The 19,535-nt window shown below is 36.2% G+C and overlaps 3 protein-coding genes across 4 annotated transcripts in view; 1 reads left to right on the top strand and 2 right to left on the bottom strand.

The window, feature by feature from the left end:
- Positions 1-820, bottom strand: part of LOC149661238 (nephrin-like) — a 171,647-nt gene extending 170,827 nt beyond the window's left edge. The window contains exon 1 of the mRNA XM_089842706.1: positions 623-820. The gene's annotated coding sequence lies outside the window, so the exon portion shown is untranslated. The remainder of the gene's footprint in view (positions 1-622) is intronic.
- Positions 1-4,412, top strand: part of in (inturned planar cell polarity protein) — a 191,778-nt gene extending 187,366 nt beyond the window's left edge. Inside the window, exon 20 of the mRNA XM_089842707.1 lies at positions 3,959-4,412. The gene's annotated coding sequence lies outside the window, so the exon portion shown is untranslated. The remainder of the gene's footprint in view (positions 1-3,958) is intronic.
- Positions 844-18,737, bottom strand: Klp31E (kinesin-like protein 31E). Of its 2 annotated transcripts, XM_089842702.1 has the most exons (23): positions 18,168-18,736; positions 14,207-14,386; positions 14,090-14,132; positions 13,845-14,027; positions 13,713-13,769; positions 13,552-13,644; positions 13,359-13,487; positions 13,090-13,287; positions 12,527-13,028; positions 12,003-12,470; positions 11,215-11,942; positions 11,080-11,148; positions 10,941-11,012; positions 10,448-10,878; positions 9,073-9,136; positions 8,741-9,000; positions 8,081-8,233; positions 7,788-7,913; positions 6,878-7,014; positions 6,462-6,810; positions 5,112-5,403; positions 4,843-5,042; positions 844-3,643 (listed from the first exon to the last, which is right to left on the bottom strand). In XM_089842702.1, the coding sequence occupies exons 1-23, from the start codon at positions 18,200-18,202 to the stop codon at positions 3,556-3,558; spliced, it is 4,857 nt and encodes a 1,618-aa protein (XP_089698828.1). In that variant the 5' UTR covers positions 18,203-18,736; the 3' UTR covers positions 844-3,555. The 2 variants fall into 2 exon arrangements, with proteins under 2 accessions (XP_089698828.1, XP_089698829.1); XM_089842703.1 differs by lacking the exon at positions 8,081-8,233 and having other exon boundaries at positions 18,168-18,737.
- Between the last annotated feature and the right edge of the window lie 798 nt (positions 18,738-19,535).

Raw genomic sequence — 19,535 nt, 5'->3', positions numbered from 1 at the left:
CGAATAGTCTAAAATCTAATAAAAAATGAACATATTTTTAACGTAAAGAGATACTAGTAAACTAAACGAAATACCGTAGTCACTGGAGAGTGTACAAGGGAAACTTCTGTAACCAAGCAAGTTTATGATATTACCATCTATGTAAGTGTTCGAATTAAATAAATATGTTTATGTTGTGAGTTAATTAAATTAACTAGCAAGTGATTCTAGACAGACACATTTTTGAGGTTAACTGTACTGTACCTGTACATTTAATTTGGGTGCTGGGATTAGATAAGATAGTCTAAAAAGTTACTTTTTCTCTTTAAGCGCGTTAATCCATTCATTTATTTTAACGCAATGAATTCTAGAATTTCGAAAATTGTTAAAATTTCACCCTTTCTGGGAAATTTCAGTAATAATTCCTACAACTAACTACACAAGAAGCCTATGGCTTCATTTAAAGACGCGGTCATTTTCCCGCCAATTTGTTCTTCTAAAATCCGCTAGGTGGCGAACGCGGCGCCTCGCTCGGCGCGTAAACCTGAATGTCACACGATTTGATATAATTTTAACATTAAAATCTAATAGGCTATACAACATTCTGTTCACCTAGAAATATTAATACCAAAAGAAAACATACCCATTTCATCTTTCATAACATAATTAAACGAAGTTAAACTAGTACAATTAAAAATAATTTTTATCACACTGACATAACGCGACTTGCCTTCTTCCCTCCGAGATCTAAAAGACTGTACCACGTGACTGACTGTGGCTGCCGACGACGACTGACAACAGCGCCAAGGGGAAATTAATTAAAAAAATTAGGAATATACATTAAAAAAATAATAAAACCAAAAATTTGGTATCTTAATAATTTTAATAATATGATCCTTCCTCCAAAAACACGTATTATTATTATTCACATTAAAAAATAAAAACTTTATTCACAATTATAAATCACAATCTTTTATTTGGTTAAGGAACAAAATAAATATTTACCGCTGTTAATCATATTATTTTGTACCTAAAAGCTAGTAATATTCTAGGACTAAAATTTATTTTCGCCTATTACTTAATCACAGTTAAACAAACAGGAATGTAAAATCTGAAGAAGCTAAAATTGCTGCTAGTATTTTCCCCCTCATCAAAAATGGATTTATGTAAGAAGAACGTTGAATGTAGCAAATTCACTACCCATCCTTGCATACTTTATTGAGAAACATCGTCTGCTTATATTTTGACTCCACCCACAAATTCTGTATATAGCAATTTAGCAATTAGGGACTTGGCAGTACTACGTCATGCAAACGTCAGGCTACCTTCCACTAGTGCTAAAAAACATACCAGGAGGAGGGGCTTATGTAGCTTCCATTCTGTTAAAAAAAACATACCATAATGGCGCTGGGGGCGGAGTTAAGCCCGAATTGACAAGTCCCTATTTCGAAAAGAAAAAAAAATTATTTAACCACGAAAATAGAGCTAAGAATGACATTTTCGATCTCTAGAAGTCGCTATATACAGAATTTGTAGGTGGAGTCAAAATATAAGCAGACGAAGTTTCTCAATAAAGTATGCCGCGAGGATGGTACTAGAGGCTAAAGCTACGATCCGACGTTCTTAGTACATAAATCCGTTTTTGCCCTCATATTATAAATAAAGATTAAAATTAAAATTAAAAAGCTTAAGCTTAAAGATAAAACCAATAGAGTGCTGTCAGAAGCGCAGTTGTGACGTCACCCATGCTGTTTTCCCATAAAGAAAAAACTGTAACTGTCATGGCCGCCCATTGCTAAAGGCAGACTCGTGACGTTTAACCTTGGATCTGACGTCACAACTGACAGCACTCTATATCTTAAGCTGGTTGGTGTTTCTGACTAAAAGAACTGTGTTTTGTTATAAAATAGCTAGATTTATAATATTTTCTCGTGATCATTTTTAATTACAAAACTAAGCCTTGCTTTCTGTTGTTCCGTTAACGTTACCGTCTTACCCATTTTTCATATTTTAATTTACTATATTATTATATTTAGAAATAAACTAAACTAATCACCCCTTATTTACATAATTTAAATTATAATTAAGCAACTCATTAAGTGTTTCCGGTTTCTAAACTAAACTAAACAACGATTTGTGCTTTTAAACAATTAAACAATTAAATTAAACCCAAAAGCCTTTAATTATATTTGGTTTATCTATTATTTTATTTTTTTTTTAATGATACTGTTAAAAAATTTATTTGAATTTAGTTTCTCGTTAAATCTATTTGTTTTTATTTGGTTTATTTATTTTCTACTGGTTATATAATTTGTTTATTTATTTATTTATTTATTTATTCTCAAGGGTTGCGAATGTTATGTATTTCAATGTTTTAGTATTTTACACAGTTAACAAAGTATTTCTGCGTAATAATTAATTTTTGGACTGAAATCTTAAAACAGATTAACAGACCATCCAAGAAAAAGTTTAACAAAATATTAAAATTAAATTAAAAAAACATTCCTAAAAGTAAATATTAATTTTGTCAAAAAGTAAAAAAAAAAAAAAAAAAAAAAATACGTATAAGGAAGTTAGATAATAAAAAAAAATTTTAAATATTAAACAATGAATTTATTCATTAACTAATTAACAGATTCATGAATAAACTTGTTTAGGAATGCTTATAAATACAGGCAGAAGTGAGATGAGACCAGAAGTACTGAGCTAACCAAATATTTCACTTGGCGAAAGTGAATATTCTTGATAAGACACGAACGGTTGGCCCTCTGGTAGCGGTTTCTGAATTTCCCCTCCAAAACGTGAGACGCTCTCGGGTGGTGGTAGACGGCCGAACTAGATTCAAGGAGCCGCGTCCGTGTTCGGCCGCTTTAGGTTGAGGGGAAAGGGTAGGAAATGTTTATGGAACTCGACCAATTTTTTTTCTCTCTAGTGTAGGTGCTATCATGGAAGCGGCATAAAATCCTCAAATTTATTCACTAGTGCCAGGATCTACTATCAATGCTATAGAGCTCTTTACTTCTAGTCTCATCTTACTTCTGTAAATACGTAGCCCACAAACCCTTGGAAATATCATTAAACTTACCGTCTTTTAGTCTAATTTATTTATTTATTTAGCAATTAATTATTAGTTACTAATTTAATTTCTTAATAAATAATTAATTAATTAAAAGGGAAGATTTAATTAGTTAGTATAGACTTTAACTAGTTTTCGTTGTGGTTCTACGTAACTTTATTGAATCATTTATTTCTAATTTTTCTAAAAAAAAAAAACATTATGGAATTTTTTATTAGTAGATTAAATATTTTAAGCAAAAAGCCCTTAACGCGTATTTATCTTTTCTATTTACAAAATTAACGTTAATTTTAATTTTAATTTCTTCCTATAAAAAATGTTTTTTGTGGAATATCAAATTAATATTATATTTATAAAATAAAATAAACTAAGAAACTTTAAAAAAAAAAAAAAAAAAATCACAACCGGTATTACAAATAAATTATAAAAAAGAGTCCCAAATGGAATGTTATATACTTTTGTTTTAGCCTTTAGGTAAAAGGGGTGGGTGTAAGGAAAGACTAATGAAATCTTTCATCTCCAAAATCACTGAAATCAGGTGACGTTTCATTGCTGACTCTAAGCCTCCACACCGAAATATTGTTATCACTAAGAAAAAAAAATTGTCAATAAAATAATTAAAAACGGAGATAATGCTAATATTTAACGTCAAAAACTCAAAAAACATCAAAAGCCAAAAGGTTTCTGCCTTTCTAGTTATTTTAAAAAACTTTTTTTGACATCAGGCTAAAGATTTTTTTTTTTCAAAAAGCAAAAAAAAAAAAAAAAATAATAATAAGTTCAGTGATATCGCTGTAAATGATTAAGGGACGTTATTGGAAGAAGTATTAAGTATTTGATTGTGAAGGCAACAAAAAAATGTTTTCGATACTTGAAATGTTTGGTGCAAAAGTGATATTTAAGCAGTGGTGTGCGAGTCCCGTTTTTTCGGTTTCGAGCCGAGTCCGAGTATCGAAACTAATTTCTTATCGAGTATCGAGCCGAGTCTCAAAAATACTTTCGAGTATCGAGTATTTAGATAGGTCAAATTTTGGTTCTTTCGAGTAATTATCGAGTCTCAAATATTGACTTGTCGAGTAGCAATTTTGTAAATTTCTTGAAAATAACGAAGATTTTCAATTATCTAACATCTAACTAGTTCAAAAAGATTGTTAGTGATCAATTAAACATTGAACAGGTGATTTTCAAAATAAATGATCATGAACTCATCGTCTGCTATAGTTGTAAGCCTCGGACTCGAGTATTTGTCGAGTATTTAAGATGTTAAAAAGCTACTCGAATCTTTCTCGAGTTTCTCAATGTGTTGTTATCGAGTATCGAGTCGAGTACTCGGCTCGATACTCGAACTTAACGAGTACTCGCACACCCCTGTATTTAAGTGAAGGAAAGGTATAAGTAGATATCTAGAGAGGGAGAGAGTGAGAGGAGAGAAAGAGGTTCCATGCTAAAACTAGGACATCTTTTCACAACAGTTTACGAAAATGTCAATGTCATGTTAGGGAATACATTTAACACCAAGAGAAAATAGACCTGTTAGATTTGGTTATGTCTAAAAGTCAAGATCAAAAGTAGAAGACGAGAAGCTAGACTTCCCGGAAGGTGGATTCCAAATTTTAATATCAGATTCACTGAAATTATGAAAAAAAAAACAAAAGAGTAATGATGGAATTAAGATTATAAAGAGTTAAGAACTGATTACTTAGAAACTAACAAACTAACTAACAAAAATCTTCGTAAAACTCGATCCACTTTCTATTCTAATAGTTAAAATTTTCATCATTTCTTACTTGGAAGCGGTAAAAATGGCAGAAGAATTAGTAGTAATGGCGTTGATAGGGGCAATATGGGCTCGAATTTCTCCCATCAATTGACAAGTGTCAGTTGACCAGAGTTTAAGACAACCTCCTCGACAACCGCTAAGGAGAACATCACCGGAGGGAAGAAAACTTAACGCGCAGATCCAATCCTTGTGAGCTTGATTCAAAGACTGAAAATATTTCCTCAGCATTATCTTTACACTTCAAAACAGTAACAACGTTCAAAAGTTGAACTTTACCTGCACCAAGGTATTATTAGACAGATCCCACTTTTTAATGCACATATCCCTTGAACCAGAGAAGAGATAATCGCCGCAAATAGCCAACGATTGAATCCCATCATAATGTGGCGGTTCCAAATTGATTTTGGGAGTTTGAATACCTCCTACGCCATCTACAACTCCAAATACTTTAATATAATGATCTTTGGAACCAGTTACGACTATATTATTGTCCATTCCAATATCATCAACTGCTAAGCACATGACGGCGGCTTGATGACCGCCACTTAGTCGACCAACGCAAGAAAACCTTCAACCAAAAAACCCCCAAATCAAGATTACGAATGCGTCAAGGACTCAAGGTTAAAGGGACTGTAAAGCAGGCATCGGCGGGTGGGTAAAAATTATTTGAAATACGTCAGAGGCACGTGACCAAGGAGAGGCGTGGTTCAAAGAAGTGTTCATAGTTAGTTTTATTTCAAAAACTACCCGCTTCATGCATGGAATTGGCGCTGCAATCTCGCTAAAAACAAGGGCTAGATGTTAACTAGTTCCAGGTGGGTAAAAATTATTTGAAATACGTCACAGACATCACGTGATCTATATCTATATAAATCAAAGTCCTGACTGACTGACTGATAATCAACGCCCAGCCCAAACCACTTGCCCTAGAAGGCTGAAAATTTGCAGGAACCTTACTCATAAGTAGTAGGCGCGTACTAAGAAAGATTTTTCCAATCCGCCGCCATCTTAAAAAATGGCGCCCAGAAATGTAAAAACTCTTCTCTTTGCAACAAAGTCCGCGCGTTTCAACCGATTTCGCAGATATTTAGTACACGGGTTTCCTTTAACCTATAGACGGGCTGAATGGTATTTTGGGTTCGATTTGTTGCCATCTTTTCAAATGGCGGCCAGAAACTCAAAAACCCTTCTTTATAGAATAATGTCCGGGTGAAAAGTAATAAAAAATGCATCCCGACGGGCTGACGGGCAAAACCAAGTGCCTTCGCTCCTAGGGTACTACAATAATATTAGTCATCAGTAAAATCTACCCATTCTTTGTATCATTTTGATTTAAGTTCTTATTACACGCGAGCGACGCCGCGGGTAACAGCTAGTGACAAGATATAATTAAAGGCTCCTCATGGAGTGGAACTAGTTAACATCTAGTCCTTGTTTTTCGCGAGATTGCAGCGCCAATTCCATGCATGAAGTGGTAGTTTTCGAAATAAAACGAACTAAGCTTCTTTGAACCACGCCTTTCCTAAGTCACGTGTCTCTGACGTATTTGAAATAATTTTTAACCACCCGCCGATCCCTTCTTTACAGTCCCTTTAAGGTTAAGAGTTTACTGAAGTTTGTGCATACATTTTGAGATCCCAGATGCGAACAATGTTTCCAGACGCGGAGTATAAAGTAGTTCCGTAATGATTCAAGGCAATATCATTGATTTGAGACTCGCCCATTGACATTTGAGAAGTTCTGGAAGGAGTCTGAAGAACTATAGGGCCATTGGTGGTCGATCCCGAGGAGGTTAAAGTTTTGACGCATCTAGCAGGGTTTTCCCGAACATCCCATACTTTGACGTAAGACGCGGAGACGCTAAAAGCCAATCTAGTATATTCGCAATATTTCACAGTGACGACGTTACTGGGATGACCACCCAAACTTTGAATTTCTTGACCAGTATGCAAATCCCAAATTTTTACAGTACGATCTTAAATATTTTAGTAATGAATATATTGAAACTGTCCAGGCTGGCTTCTAACAGACCACGTAGTTACCTTTAGAACTACTGAATAATACGTCATCAGTAGCAGTTACGGCTAACACGGCTTTACTATGACCTTCAGCAATGTGAGTACAAACTAGAGGGGATGTTTTAGGTGGATTTCTACCTTGATAACTGGCAATTACGCCCCTAAAGATACAAAAACCCAAAAAATTCGTAACATTTTCGTGCAAGGGGCGGCCCAGCGTTGCCAGACGTACGATAATTATAGTACAATGCGATAATTTTAAGAGTTTTTTCGAAGCGTACTATAATTTTGAGGCTGTACTATATAGTACGCTAAATTCGATAATTCGGCTTAGGCGTACGATAATTGTACGATAATTTCGAAATCAAAGGGAAATTGAACTAATCTGGGCAGAAAAGTCTCGCTAGGGGTAGAAAGAGGCGAAATGGGAGGCAGCGAATCATGTTCATCCCATAGTAATAATACACTTAAGACCAAAGGCAGGATGTGAGAAACGCTTGGAGACGTTATTACCCTATCTCCTTATGACCCTTGTACTGATTTTAGTATAAATTCAAGGTGAATCAGAACACTCGCATAAGTTTTACTGCTATAGAGTGCTGTCAGAAGCGCCGGTGTGACGTCACCCATGCTGTTTTCCCATAAAGAAAAAACGGTAACTGTCATGGCCGCCCATTGCTAAAGGCAGACTCGTGACGTTTAACCTTGGATCTGACGTCACAACTGACAGCACTCTATTTTGGAGGCGCTCAGAGCGTACGATAATTTTGGTTGAAAATCGATAATTTTTTGGCTTTGGTAAGATAATTTGGTAATTTTTATCTGGCAACGCTGAAGGGGACCAAAGGAATTAGTTAAAACTTAGTTGGTAAATCGCAAAAGTCAAAAGCTAAAGAGTCTGGCGGGCGGAAGAATACTGTTAGAGGTTTAGTACCTGTCTGGTTTATTAGTTTTCTTAATGCCGCTTGTTAGACGGGAGAATACATTGTCATCACGCTGAAAATTGCGCCGGCTACCGGTCGGACTACCCGGTGGGCTGTAATCCGAGGCAGTCGTATCTCTAAGCCATCATCAAAAAAAAAACGAAGGGAGAAAACAAAAAGACTCGGCAAAATTAGCTCAGGCCATTCAAAGACAATTACGTACACAGCTATCATTTTTGGCTCGGAATTCTTCTCCAAGAGCAAAATGCAGCTTTAAACTCGAGCCAATTTTAAAAAGCCTTACACGGAATTTTGTCTAGAAGGAGGAGAAGGAGGATAATTGTTCGCATTTCCGAAATTTTTGCGCCTTAAGGAAGGAGAGACGTCGGGATAGCCGCCATACGTTTTTCTGCCTAGCAATGGCGATGGTTCGAGTTTAGGCTTTCCAACCATCTCCCTAATCAATTTTTGCACGAGTTAATTAAAACCATGCATTTTATATTAGTTTTTAGTTCTTCGACATATCAATCCTCGAGCGAAGGCTGCAATACACAATCTAGCCGTATCAGAAGTGAGATGAGACTAGAAGTACTGAGCTAACCAAATTCTTCGCTTGGCGAAAGTGAATATTCTTGATAACACACCAACGGTTGGCCCTCTGGTGGCGGTTTCAGAATTTCCCCTCCAAAACGTGAGACGCTCGCGGTGGTAGACGGCCGAACTAGATTCAAGCACCCGTGTCCGTGTTTCGCCGCTTTAGGTTGAGGGGAAGGGGGTAGGAAATGATTTTGGAACTCGACCAATTTTTTTTCTCTCTAATGTAGGCGTGATTGAAGCGGCGTAAAATCCTCAAATTTGTTCACTAGTGCCAGGATCTATTACCAATGCTAGAGCCCTTCACTTCTAGTCTCATCTCACTTCTGGCCGTATATATAACCTTACCAAATACCAAAAGTTCACATACCTCAGCGAACCAGGCGCGCTCGTCACTCTGTGCATAGAATCCTGGATGAAACTGATATTCATCGGAGTTGGAGGAGGCATCAAGATACGATCTAAAGTCTCTTTGGGACAACTGGCAGTCATGCAACTGGGAATGGCGCTAATATGGGCGGCGCTACTTTCAGGTATATTCTGTAGCGATTCGACCCGAGATGCTGCACCTTCCAAACCACTTTCTCTGGGATAAAGAAGGTCTTCGGGTGTTGCCGTTTTTCTTCTGGCCTAAAACAATTAACAATCCCAAATTCGTAACCCTACCTTAATTAATTTCCTCAGAAAATGGGGGAGGCGTACCTTATTCCTTCGAGCGTACTGAGTTGTGGTGGTGGTACTCGGAGGTTGAGATTCAGTTAAAGCGCTAATACCCATCAGGACGGAAGTCAATGATGATAACGATGTTTTTGGAAGGCACATTTGTTTTTTTGTTTTTGTTTTTTGTAGACAGCGCGGAGCAAATAAAATAAAGCCAAAAACAAAATACATGGGCAAAAAAATTTGATTTGCAGTGCGGTAGCAAAATTTCTTTTAACATTTACTTGGGTTTGATGTAATTCAAACCCAAATGAGATAAACGAAAATAAAATCAACAAAACTAGCCAGGAAAGTAAAGAACACAACGCTGAGAAAGAAAGACAATAAAACAAAGCCACCACAGTTTTTTTGATTACAAATTTTCAAATTCACGATCAATGAAGCAAATTATTTAGAATAAAGTAGAAAGTAGCAACATGCGTGGATAAAAAACAAAAGGGTAAATAAAATCAGAACACAAGGAGTATGTATCGAGGGGTCGGACGTTCGGCATTTTAGTGAACGGGATTTTGAGATTTCAAGATTTTGACAAAGATTTTGAGATTTTGCCCCAGATTTTGAGATTCTGACTCAGATTTTAGAAATCTGGAAATCTAGTCCAAGATTTTAAGATTTCGGGATTTTAAAGGAGATTTTCAGATTTCGAAGAAGATTTCGGGATTTTGTTCAGGATTTTCAGATTTTGAAGGAGATTTCGGGCTTTGGAACAAGATTTTCAGATTTTGAAGGAGATTTTCAGATTTCGAGGAGATTTTCGGATTTCGAGGAGATTTTCTGATTTTGATATTTTAGGATGAGATTTCGGGATTTACGTTAAGATTTCGGGATTTCTAGATTTTAATGTGAGATTTCGGGATTTTAGGTGAAGATTTCGGTATTTTCAGATTTTAAAATAGGGATTTTGGGATTTTCAGATTTTAATGTGAGATTTCGGGATTTTAGGTGAAGATTTCGGAATTTTCAGATTTTAAAATAGGGATTTCGCGATTTTCAGATTTTAAGGTAGGGATTTTGGGATTTCTAGATTTTGACGTGAGATTTTAAAATTTTCAGATTTTGACGTGAGATTTTAAGATTTTTAGATTTTGACGCGAGATTTCGGGATTTCGAGATTTTCGAGAGAGATTTTAAACAGATTTCAAACGAAATGTACGGGATTTTGACAAACGTCCGACCCCTCGGTATGTATGTACAACAGTATCAACTATATTAAAATATTCTTTAAGAAGCGTAATTTAAATCTAGAAATTTAACGTTTGAAACGCGACTACATCTGATTAAATTAGGTTTAGACCAAATATACGCAAATAAACCTTGAAAAACCAAGCCTATAGTTATAAAAAAAAATACTCCTTACCTGTCAACGGGAGACACTGATCTCGAAGACGAGGCACTTTCAAAGCCGTCTTGATCGGCGGAAGGTAAGAAGACGTTATAGGCATCCTCATTATTTTGATTAAGTAAATGTTGAAGTAGCTGCTGTTGAACGGAATTGCTTTCGACCACTTGCTGCAATTTAGCTTCCAGTTCCTTGACGCAAGTATCTTTTTGAGCCGCATTGAAGCTTTGACTAATTGCCATGTTTAATAGTTTTTCAATCATATAACTGGCTTCTTCGAACTTCATATTGTTGATTAAGGTATTGACGTCCAAAGCGCTCATATCATCTTTGGTATCTTCAATTTCCGCGATGCTACTTTGACATTCGTAAATATTCTCGCGTACGTAATCAATATTCGCTCTGAGATTGTCGATTTGTTCCTCCAAATCTCTAATTGTATCGGAATCCTAAAGGAACCGGAATTGAAAATTAGCTTATGGACGCCGGCATGACGCATTAATTTAAATACTTTTCCGTCTTGAATAGCTTTTTCACGCTTTTTAATAATTTTCTCTAAGATTCTACTCAACTTCTCTCGTTCCTGCGATTAGAAGAATTGATTATTACCTGTTAAATAATGGACAGAAAAGGTGAGATTCTCGTCTTACGTGTAACCACCTATCCATGTCCCTTTCAACGTTATAAACACTTTGTTTACTAAGAACTAATTTGGTAATCTATGAATTCAATGAAATAAATAAGATACGCAATATTTTTATTTTTTTATTTATTAAAGATATTACGTTTTTCTCGAGATTCTGCCATTTATGTTTGGCTTGTTTGGGTGAGAAAGAATGACGTCGCATTTTCGCGTTAAACGATGAGGAAGTAACATTGGGGTGACTAACTCTTCCAGCAACTTTATCGGACATTGGTTTGGTCATTCTTTTCAAGGCATTGACTTCCTCTTGTTTCCTTCTAAGGATATTTTCCTTTAATCTCTTTTCGGTTTCCAATTTCCTGAGTTGTATGTCTTTCTTGCGACTGTCCTTCTTAACCTGCTCAATTTCTTTCAGTCGTCTTTTCTCCTCCATTTTGTGTTTGGAAGACGCTTCCTTCATTTGATTCATCAACCTAACTTTCGTCTTTTTCATCTCCAACACTTCGTCTTTCAGCTGCTTCATTTGAGTTTCGTATTTTGATTGAGTTCTCATCAACTGAGCGTGTTCTTTCTTAGCGGCTTGCATTTTTTTAAGTTCATTTTGCAACGTCGATAACTTTTTCTCAAACTGTTCTTTAACTTTCTTCACTTTCTCTTCACCCTGATTTTCTTTACTCGTTGTTAAACTGGAGAGGACTCTGTCCCTTTCTATTTCCGTTTCTTTAATCCTCATTTGTAATTGCGTTAATTTTTCTTCGTAATGATGACGCATGGTAATCAGTCGCCTTTGACTTTGTTCCAATTCCATAATAAGCTTCTCCTTTATAGTAATTTCGCAAGTGAGATCGGCCAAGTCCTCGTGAATGTGTTCTGAAGAAGACTAAAGCTTAAAAGAAATCTAAAAATTATAATAAATTTTTATAAACAAACCTTTCTCCTCTTCTCCTTCGGAATCTGAACTTTCATCTCCGTCATCTACACCATTAACATCCTTGTCGTCATCATCTTCGTCTGCATCTCCCATCTCACTCTCATCAGGTTTATCATCTTCCCCATCACTTCCTCCGAGGTCCGTCATAGTTGAAGTAACCATTTCTCCCGCGATTCCAGCTTCCTTTTGAACTTTCTTAGTTTTCTTCTTAAGTTTCTTAACATCTTTCTTCGCGTCTTGTAGGACATCGTACACAGTCGGGTGTTCACTTTCGATGATATCATATTGTCCCGAGAAAGCCACGGCTCCCGATGATGGACTTAGCGTAAGTCTAGATTGAGATCTTTGCGCGTTTCTTCTCAAAATGACGCACATTTCTTCGGACTCCATCAATTTAGCTCTGATATCTTCAACTTCTTTAATATAACCCTGAATCATTTCGGTGATGTCCGATTTGGATCCATCTTCTGCGAGAATATTAACTTCAAATCAGAAATCTTTAACTGGTTACGTCAAAACTTACCAGATGTTATCCAAGCCCCGGCTTGTTTCTCGGCTAAGAGCTCGGAATTTCTAACTGTCAAACGCTCGACAGTTTCTTGCAGAGCTTTAATACGACTCCTGAGATTATTATTTTCAGTTTGCAACATTGTATTCTCGTGAAACATATCGTTTATTTGTTCACTTCCATCCTCGCCCACTAATCGTTTACCCTGCTTATATTCCATAAGTTCCAATTCCAACCTTTGTATCTCTCTTCGGAGCAGGGATATAGTTTGACTGGACTTATCTTGATTCAACATAACTCTATTCTTAATATTTTTAGCTCTATTGGCGTATTTTAAGGTATTCAAAGTCTCCATAAAGTCGCGATCGGATGGAGAGACGCAGGCAATCATTAAGGTTCGACTATTCCCACCAAGAGAATCTTGTAGAAGCCTGGTAAGTTTGGAATCTCTGTAAGGTACGTGCGAAACACGCCTAGATTTATCACCAAGTGCTGAAATAACGTTTCCAAGAGCCAGCTACGAAATTCGAATAAAACCAATTGAACTTTGACCTTAGGGTACGTCGTACAATGCATACCAAACCACAATTAATTGAAATTCCTTCTCTGGCTCTTTCACCAGTAGCGCCAGTTCTTTTTAACCTTTCAGAACCCGCTAGATCCACAAAATGAAACTTTGCGGTTAAAGTTTCAAATTCATTTAAGCCGGGTTCTTGTTCGGGTAAAGGTTCTTGGTAACAATCTTCCTCCATATCACTTTCGGCTTTTTTACCACTCTAAACATAAGCCAAACCTTCAGTAAACTAACCTCAAACACGCGTAAAAAAATTTAAAAATAAAAACGCACTTCTATTTTAACAATTCTTTGTTGCTTGACGTGTAAAGTAAATATCGCGTGTGATCTTGAAGACTGGGTATTCATTTGTGTACTACCAGTTGTACGAGAAAGAGCACCCATTTTTAGACATTGTAGAGTCTTCGGGAAGTTTATTTTGGTTAGAATTTAACTGGTTCAATGTTCAAAATGTCGAAACGAATACCTCTTCTATATTGGAAACATTTCTCGTGGTAACTCCAACAGTATAAATACCCCCGCGAGAATCTTCGTGAATTTTTATATGCATTTTATTGCCCTGTTTGTACGATGATAACTCATTATTTTGTTCGATGTACAAGTTCAATTTTAACGAGCAATTACTACCTTATCATCTAAATCACCACCGGTATTCAAGAGATCGTTAATTTCTTCATTGTACAACTAAATTGAATAAACTTGAAACTTAAATCCTGTTTCGCTGGTTTATTTTTTTTAAAATGAGGTAATTAAACAAACCTCCATAAATTGGGCATTAATTTTAAACTCGGGTGGAGGTTCACCTCTTTCTACGGCTCTATTTTGACGTTCCGCAATTCCTTTATATAAATGTTCAACAGCACGTGGAATTACCCCTCGTTCATCGGCTGTCATGTTAATATCGAAACCCGTTCCCATAGTGTACGTTTTACCCGAGCCAGTCTTTATTTAAAATCAAATTAATTATTAATCGCGCCAGACTGGGTCTAAACAACCCTTCTCACCTGTCCATACGCTAAAACAGTCGCGTTATAACCTTCTAAACACCTGTATCGAAGGGTTTGATGAATACGAATTAATATTTTACGCTTTTTATATATATATAAAAGGGTGCAAATTACCCTTCTATTAATGGACCTATACAGGTTTCGTAAACGCTATCTTGGTGGCTATTGGTGTCAAAGACGTGATCAAAGGTGAAACCTTTATCTTTTCCCAAAACCACTTGCGGTTCACCCGGAGTGACCGACGTACAAATATGACACATTTCCAATATTTCACGTGATATTTGTGGCCGGATTCTTAAGTAATAAAATAACGGTAAATTTCAATCAAATAAACTTCTATTTTCCATAGTAACTCGTATTTCAAACAAGAAGCGATATCTTGTTTACTATAGAGAAGGTATAAATTCGCCACATTTATAATCTAGCTTTATCTCCAGTCCAAACGTATAGTAGGTCCGGAGTTAATCCCCGCCGCCTCTAAATTACAACCAGCATCTTATTGGTTCTTGAAAACTCCCGTCAGCGCGACGCGTATGACGAAAATTCCGTATTTTTCGACTGAGGAGAGACAAAATAGCCCGGCGTCCTTTTACGCCCGCCTTGTATTTTAAAAGGGGGACTGGGACTATGGCGCACGAATACTTAGGCATCTTATACCTTCTCCCTAGTAAACTGGATACCGCTTCTTGGTTCAAACAAGTGGCGTTTCCTGGCCTTCGTAAGCAGTAAAATTTTATACCCATTTCGAATATAATATTACGTTTACTTTTCTGTTACATAATTTAACGTTTTTTGTACTCAGACTAATCAAATATTACGCAACGTAAGGTGTATTTTGAAGTGCTAGGCAAATATTCATTGATAGATATACCTTATCTTTAAGACCACCGAAGCAATTAAGCCACACTTAAAGAAAACAACTTTAGGAAAAATCTCGAAAAAATTTAATTACCAACTTACACAAAACTTAAAAGGTTGTATTAAGATATTATAATTATAGTGTACGGTAGCAAATATAAAAAGATCTGAAAACTATTAAACTTTTTGAAACACCCTTTTGATAATATTAAGGGACGTTTCTTTTTAATTACACCTATTTTATTTAATTGCGAGGGTAAGGTCGAAAATGTATCGATTATTTGTAAGGGGCAATGCCTTTCGCGTTACAAATGAAAGTAAATCATTTTTCTTTCCAAATTTCCAACTTTAATAGTTGCGTATGTCATCACCAACCAAAAATTCGTTATTAATTCCACGATCTTACGTAATTTCATATTTCCATCTCCAAGTACTTAAATTTTCCTTTCACTCTTACCGCTCAAACCCGTTGGCGTTAAGTAAGATAAAAATCTGTCAAGAGTTAGTTTTTGTCAAATGATTGCGCCGCTTTAGCTTGAAATTTTAAACTTAACATCATCTCGTTGCAAAAAAAAAAGTAGTTAACAGTATCATATTACGTTGTTTGTTCAACAAAAAAATAAAAATAATAAAATCAAGCGTTTATAAACACTAATTAAGACCGGTTTGCTTCTCTTCTAAACTTCAACTCTTACCATCGTAAATTATGAATAATTAAAGCATTATGTTTTCTTTATGATAATTTTAATTCTCTTAATGGAGCCCTGGGGGTAAAAATTACGTTGGACCCGACGCGAGATTAGCCAGGCGTTAATTTCATTTCCAGTTTTGTGTTTCTTTTCTTATCTTTTCTTTCGCGTTTTTAATTTAGCCTTCTATTTTTAAAAGTTCATCATTTCGTTTCAATTGTTTAATTTACAAATGAATGCGGGGTAAATGCGCGTAGGCAAAACTTCGAAGTAAATTCTTGGTAATTGTGAAATTGATCGGTGTTAAATAATTTGTCGAAAGTTAAAGGTAAGAAACGTCGCAACGATTAAGAAATTGAGCAGGTTTTGGTTAAGCTAGTAAAGAGGCCACCATTCCCTTTTAAGGAAAGTGGCGTAGTAAAGAATTATAAAATCCTACGTAGTAAATGTTTCTTTTTTCATCGCCCACCTAAATTCATCCCTTTCGTAATTTTTGCCTCATTCGAGTTGCTTTTAGAAGATTATCCGATAAAGTACGCAATGCTTTCTGTAACTTCTGTAGGTTTGCAAAAACGTAAACTAGTAAATTAAGCGGCTGAGAAAGTAATAAAAAATCTATTTTAGGGGAAAAATAATAAAGCACACGTCAAATGGAATGCAGCTTTCAAATTATGAATTTTTCCCTTTTGAAATATGGGCTGTTTTTGGCAGATGTTTTTATTTCTAAACTATAGGCCTAGTTCTGTTTCTGTTATTATTTTTTTGGAGGTTATAACCCTGTAAAGGACAATGACAATGATTTGACGGTTTTTTACGTCTCAATCAATAACGTGAGGAGTTTAAATAATCGTGTAGACGCTTAAATAGCAAACTAAACTTGACCTTGCTAAGGTCATACTATCATTTTGGTTAAGGTCTAAGGTGTTTCAATCACCTGTCAAAAGATTTAAAAAAATACACAATGAGGAGTGGAACAACGTGACTATAGTAATATTGTTGAGGGAGGAAGTCGTCCTTTAATCATTTTAAGCCAAGTCACGAAATGTTATTATTATTTTTTTTTTCTTTCTAATATAAGTGCTCCTCTATGCAAGACCACGATTCGACCTCAATTTAGAGGGGTGGGTGCGGGTCTCGCTATCTCTATGGAAAATAAATACCAACTCAACCATTCTTTGATTACTTTCCTCAAGGTGTTACGCACCAACTAACATTTCTGACAATGTAAAAGCGTGTAAAACAAATCACTTATTCTTCTAATTACGCGAGAAATGGTTCTTTCTTTTCCTAACCAAGGCCTGTTATTCTAATATTCTCCTGACAAAAGATTTGTCATTGTTCTAAAATGGTCTCCTAAAGGGTCTGACTTTTAAAAGGTCTAAATTTTTTTGTAACTTCTAAGGGGTCCTCCCTTTTTTAGGAGTTCGTTTCGTTCCAGGGTGGTAAACATTCGGCTAGCTAGGAGAATGGAATGAGAGCGGGATATTTCGAGGCTTCAGGCAATTAAATTCAACCACATCCAAAAGGATGGTACAGGGGCAAAAACGGAAATCAAAAGGACCCGAAAAAACAATCTTGAATAGAATGAACGGGAATAGAAAGAGCTGCCAATTTGTTCCGAACTCTCAATGAATGGTGAAATAAATTTGGGTTTATATGGAGTGCTGTCAGAAGCGCCGGTGTGACGTCACCCATGCTGTTTTCTCATAAAGAAAAAACGGTAACTGTCATGGCCGCCCATTGCTAAAGGCAGACTCGTGACGTTTAACCTTGGATCTGACGTCACAACTGACAGCACTCTATTGAGTAAATAGATAGTTTTCACACATGGAGGATTCATACCATTTTCACCATGAATCCGGGCTATCTGGAGGACAAAAGCAGACGGGTTTTTGTCCTCCAGATAGCCCGGCCTCCTGGTGTAAATGGTATGAATCCTCCATGTGTGAAAACTATCTATAAATAAATGTACGAACTGGGCTGTTACAAATTGAAGCTGCTGAGCAGCGCTTGAACCATAATTAAATCAAATTGTATGATCTGTATGGAATGTTTTGTTCCTACTCTCGAAATCAATAACAACCGAAACAACTAAATAAGAAAGTAAAGACAAAGAAACGTCCTTGTTCCACATGTTCTATTCAAATTTAGTTATTAAGCGTGAAATAAAATTAACCCAAATAATAAAATTCAATTGTTTAAGACCTTAAGAGACGTTTTTTGAGAACTGTTATACAAAATTGAAGTAGCAATGCATACTTCCTTTTTAAAATTTGTTTTCAAGCTTACGTCTACCACAAAAAATACTTGGTCTAGTGGTTTTTCAGTTTTTTATATATAGGCCTATATATATATACATAAAATCATAAATATAGTATACGTAGCAGTACTATAGGAACATAGACTAGCCCCAAGATATAAGTAACCACTGGTCCATATAGTTAACAGTTAAGTAACCAGGTACAGGTAAAATAGGGTGCATGCAATTATAAATTCAAATGCACAAAATAATCCAAAATATATCTTACCGAACAGCAACTTTAACGCTGGTGTCATCTCCCATGATGTTGTTGTTTAGTTAATTTTACGTTTTAAGTTGTTACAGATGTGAATACCAAGTATAATCAATTATAATACATGCTTGTTACTACTCAACATTTGTTAAATTATGTCGATAATAAATACATGTCAGATATTTTGGGATCACATTATCACCATGAAAAATATTTAAATATAAACCCGGGAATTGATCGATTACAGAGTGCATTGCGCGTTGTAAAACGAGGAAACTTCAAAACGTTTGGCCGCGGCGGCACCTCGGGAAAGAACAAGACGGCTTCGCCTTCGCATTTTGTTTTCACGAAACAAGCCAAGGCTTAAGCGTAAATTCTAATAATTTTCGTTTTCGCGTTCGTTACGCGACAAGGATCAAGTTAATCCGACCAAATTAAACAGATTTAAACTGTTTATTTTTAACAATGCATTTATAACACACTACACAACCACAAAACTGATAAGCAAGCGGCTTACGTACCGTCACCGCAGTCCGCACACCATTACACAATCAACACTGACACTGTAGTCTGCAGCCCAGAGTGCTAGCCCATACAATGCCAGAGCAGCCAGACTGCCTGCTGCTGCTGCTTCTAGAGTTTTGCCCGAGGGGGCCGTCATTACGCATCAGAGGGTACGAGATTTGAAATCACTATCGATTTTGATGATTTCAATGATTTGACTGATTTGCTGCCGATTTGTTAGTGATTTGAACGATTTGCTAGTGATTTGGCATTGATTTGATTCATTTGATGATTTCTTGATTTGACTGCTTGGTATAGTGATTTGAACGATTTACGATTGATTTCACTGATTTGTGCAACGATTTGATTGATTTCATAGCGATTTTAGTGATTTGCTAGATTTGGGAAGTGATTTATGTAATTTGAACGATTTGAAAAATTAGGTGTACGAGATTTGAAGGAGCGACGGCCCCCTCGGTTTTTCCATAGACATATACATATGGTTTTACCATAGCCCACTCGATCACGCGCGCCGCGCTCATGAGCGCAGGCGCAAGCTGCCAAAAAAAAAAAAAGGTATTGCCGGGAAATTCAAAGAAGTCCGAAACATAGTCCGAAATTAACAGTAATTTCTATGGTTTTTTGGCCATATACTAGTTTATATGGATGAAAATGACTTGAGATTATAAGGAGGTGTGTGTTCAGAAGTGATTTACCACGGAGCTGTATTGTAGAAGGAGTAGAGACTCGTAGCTTCCCCTCTACTAAAAAAAGCTAGACCTTATTTGTCCATAAAAAGGGGGTATGAATTTTGACCCTCCCTCCAAACCTAGGCGAGCCAATGTAAACAATAAAGATGGCCGCGAGCTACGAACATTC

The sequence above is a fragment of the Phalangium opilio genome, unplaced genomic scaffold (assembly GCF_054372755.1).
Source record: "Phalangium opilio isolate 3A_F unplaced genomic scaffold, DU_Popi_V2 ptg000070l_1, whole genome shotgun sequence".
Classification (NCBI taxonomy): Eukaryota; Metazoa; Arthropoda; class Arachnida; order Opiliones; family Phalangiidae; genus Phalangium; species Phalangium opilio.
This window is presented reverse-complemented; position numbering and strand designations above follow the sequence as displayed.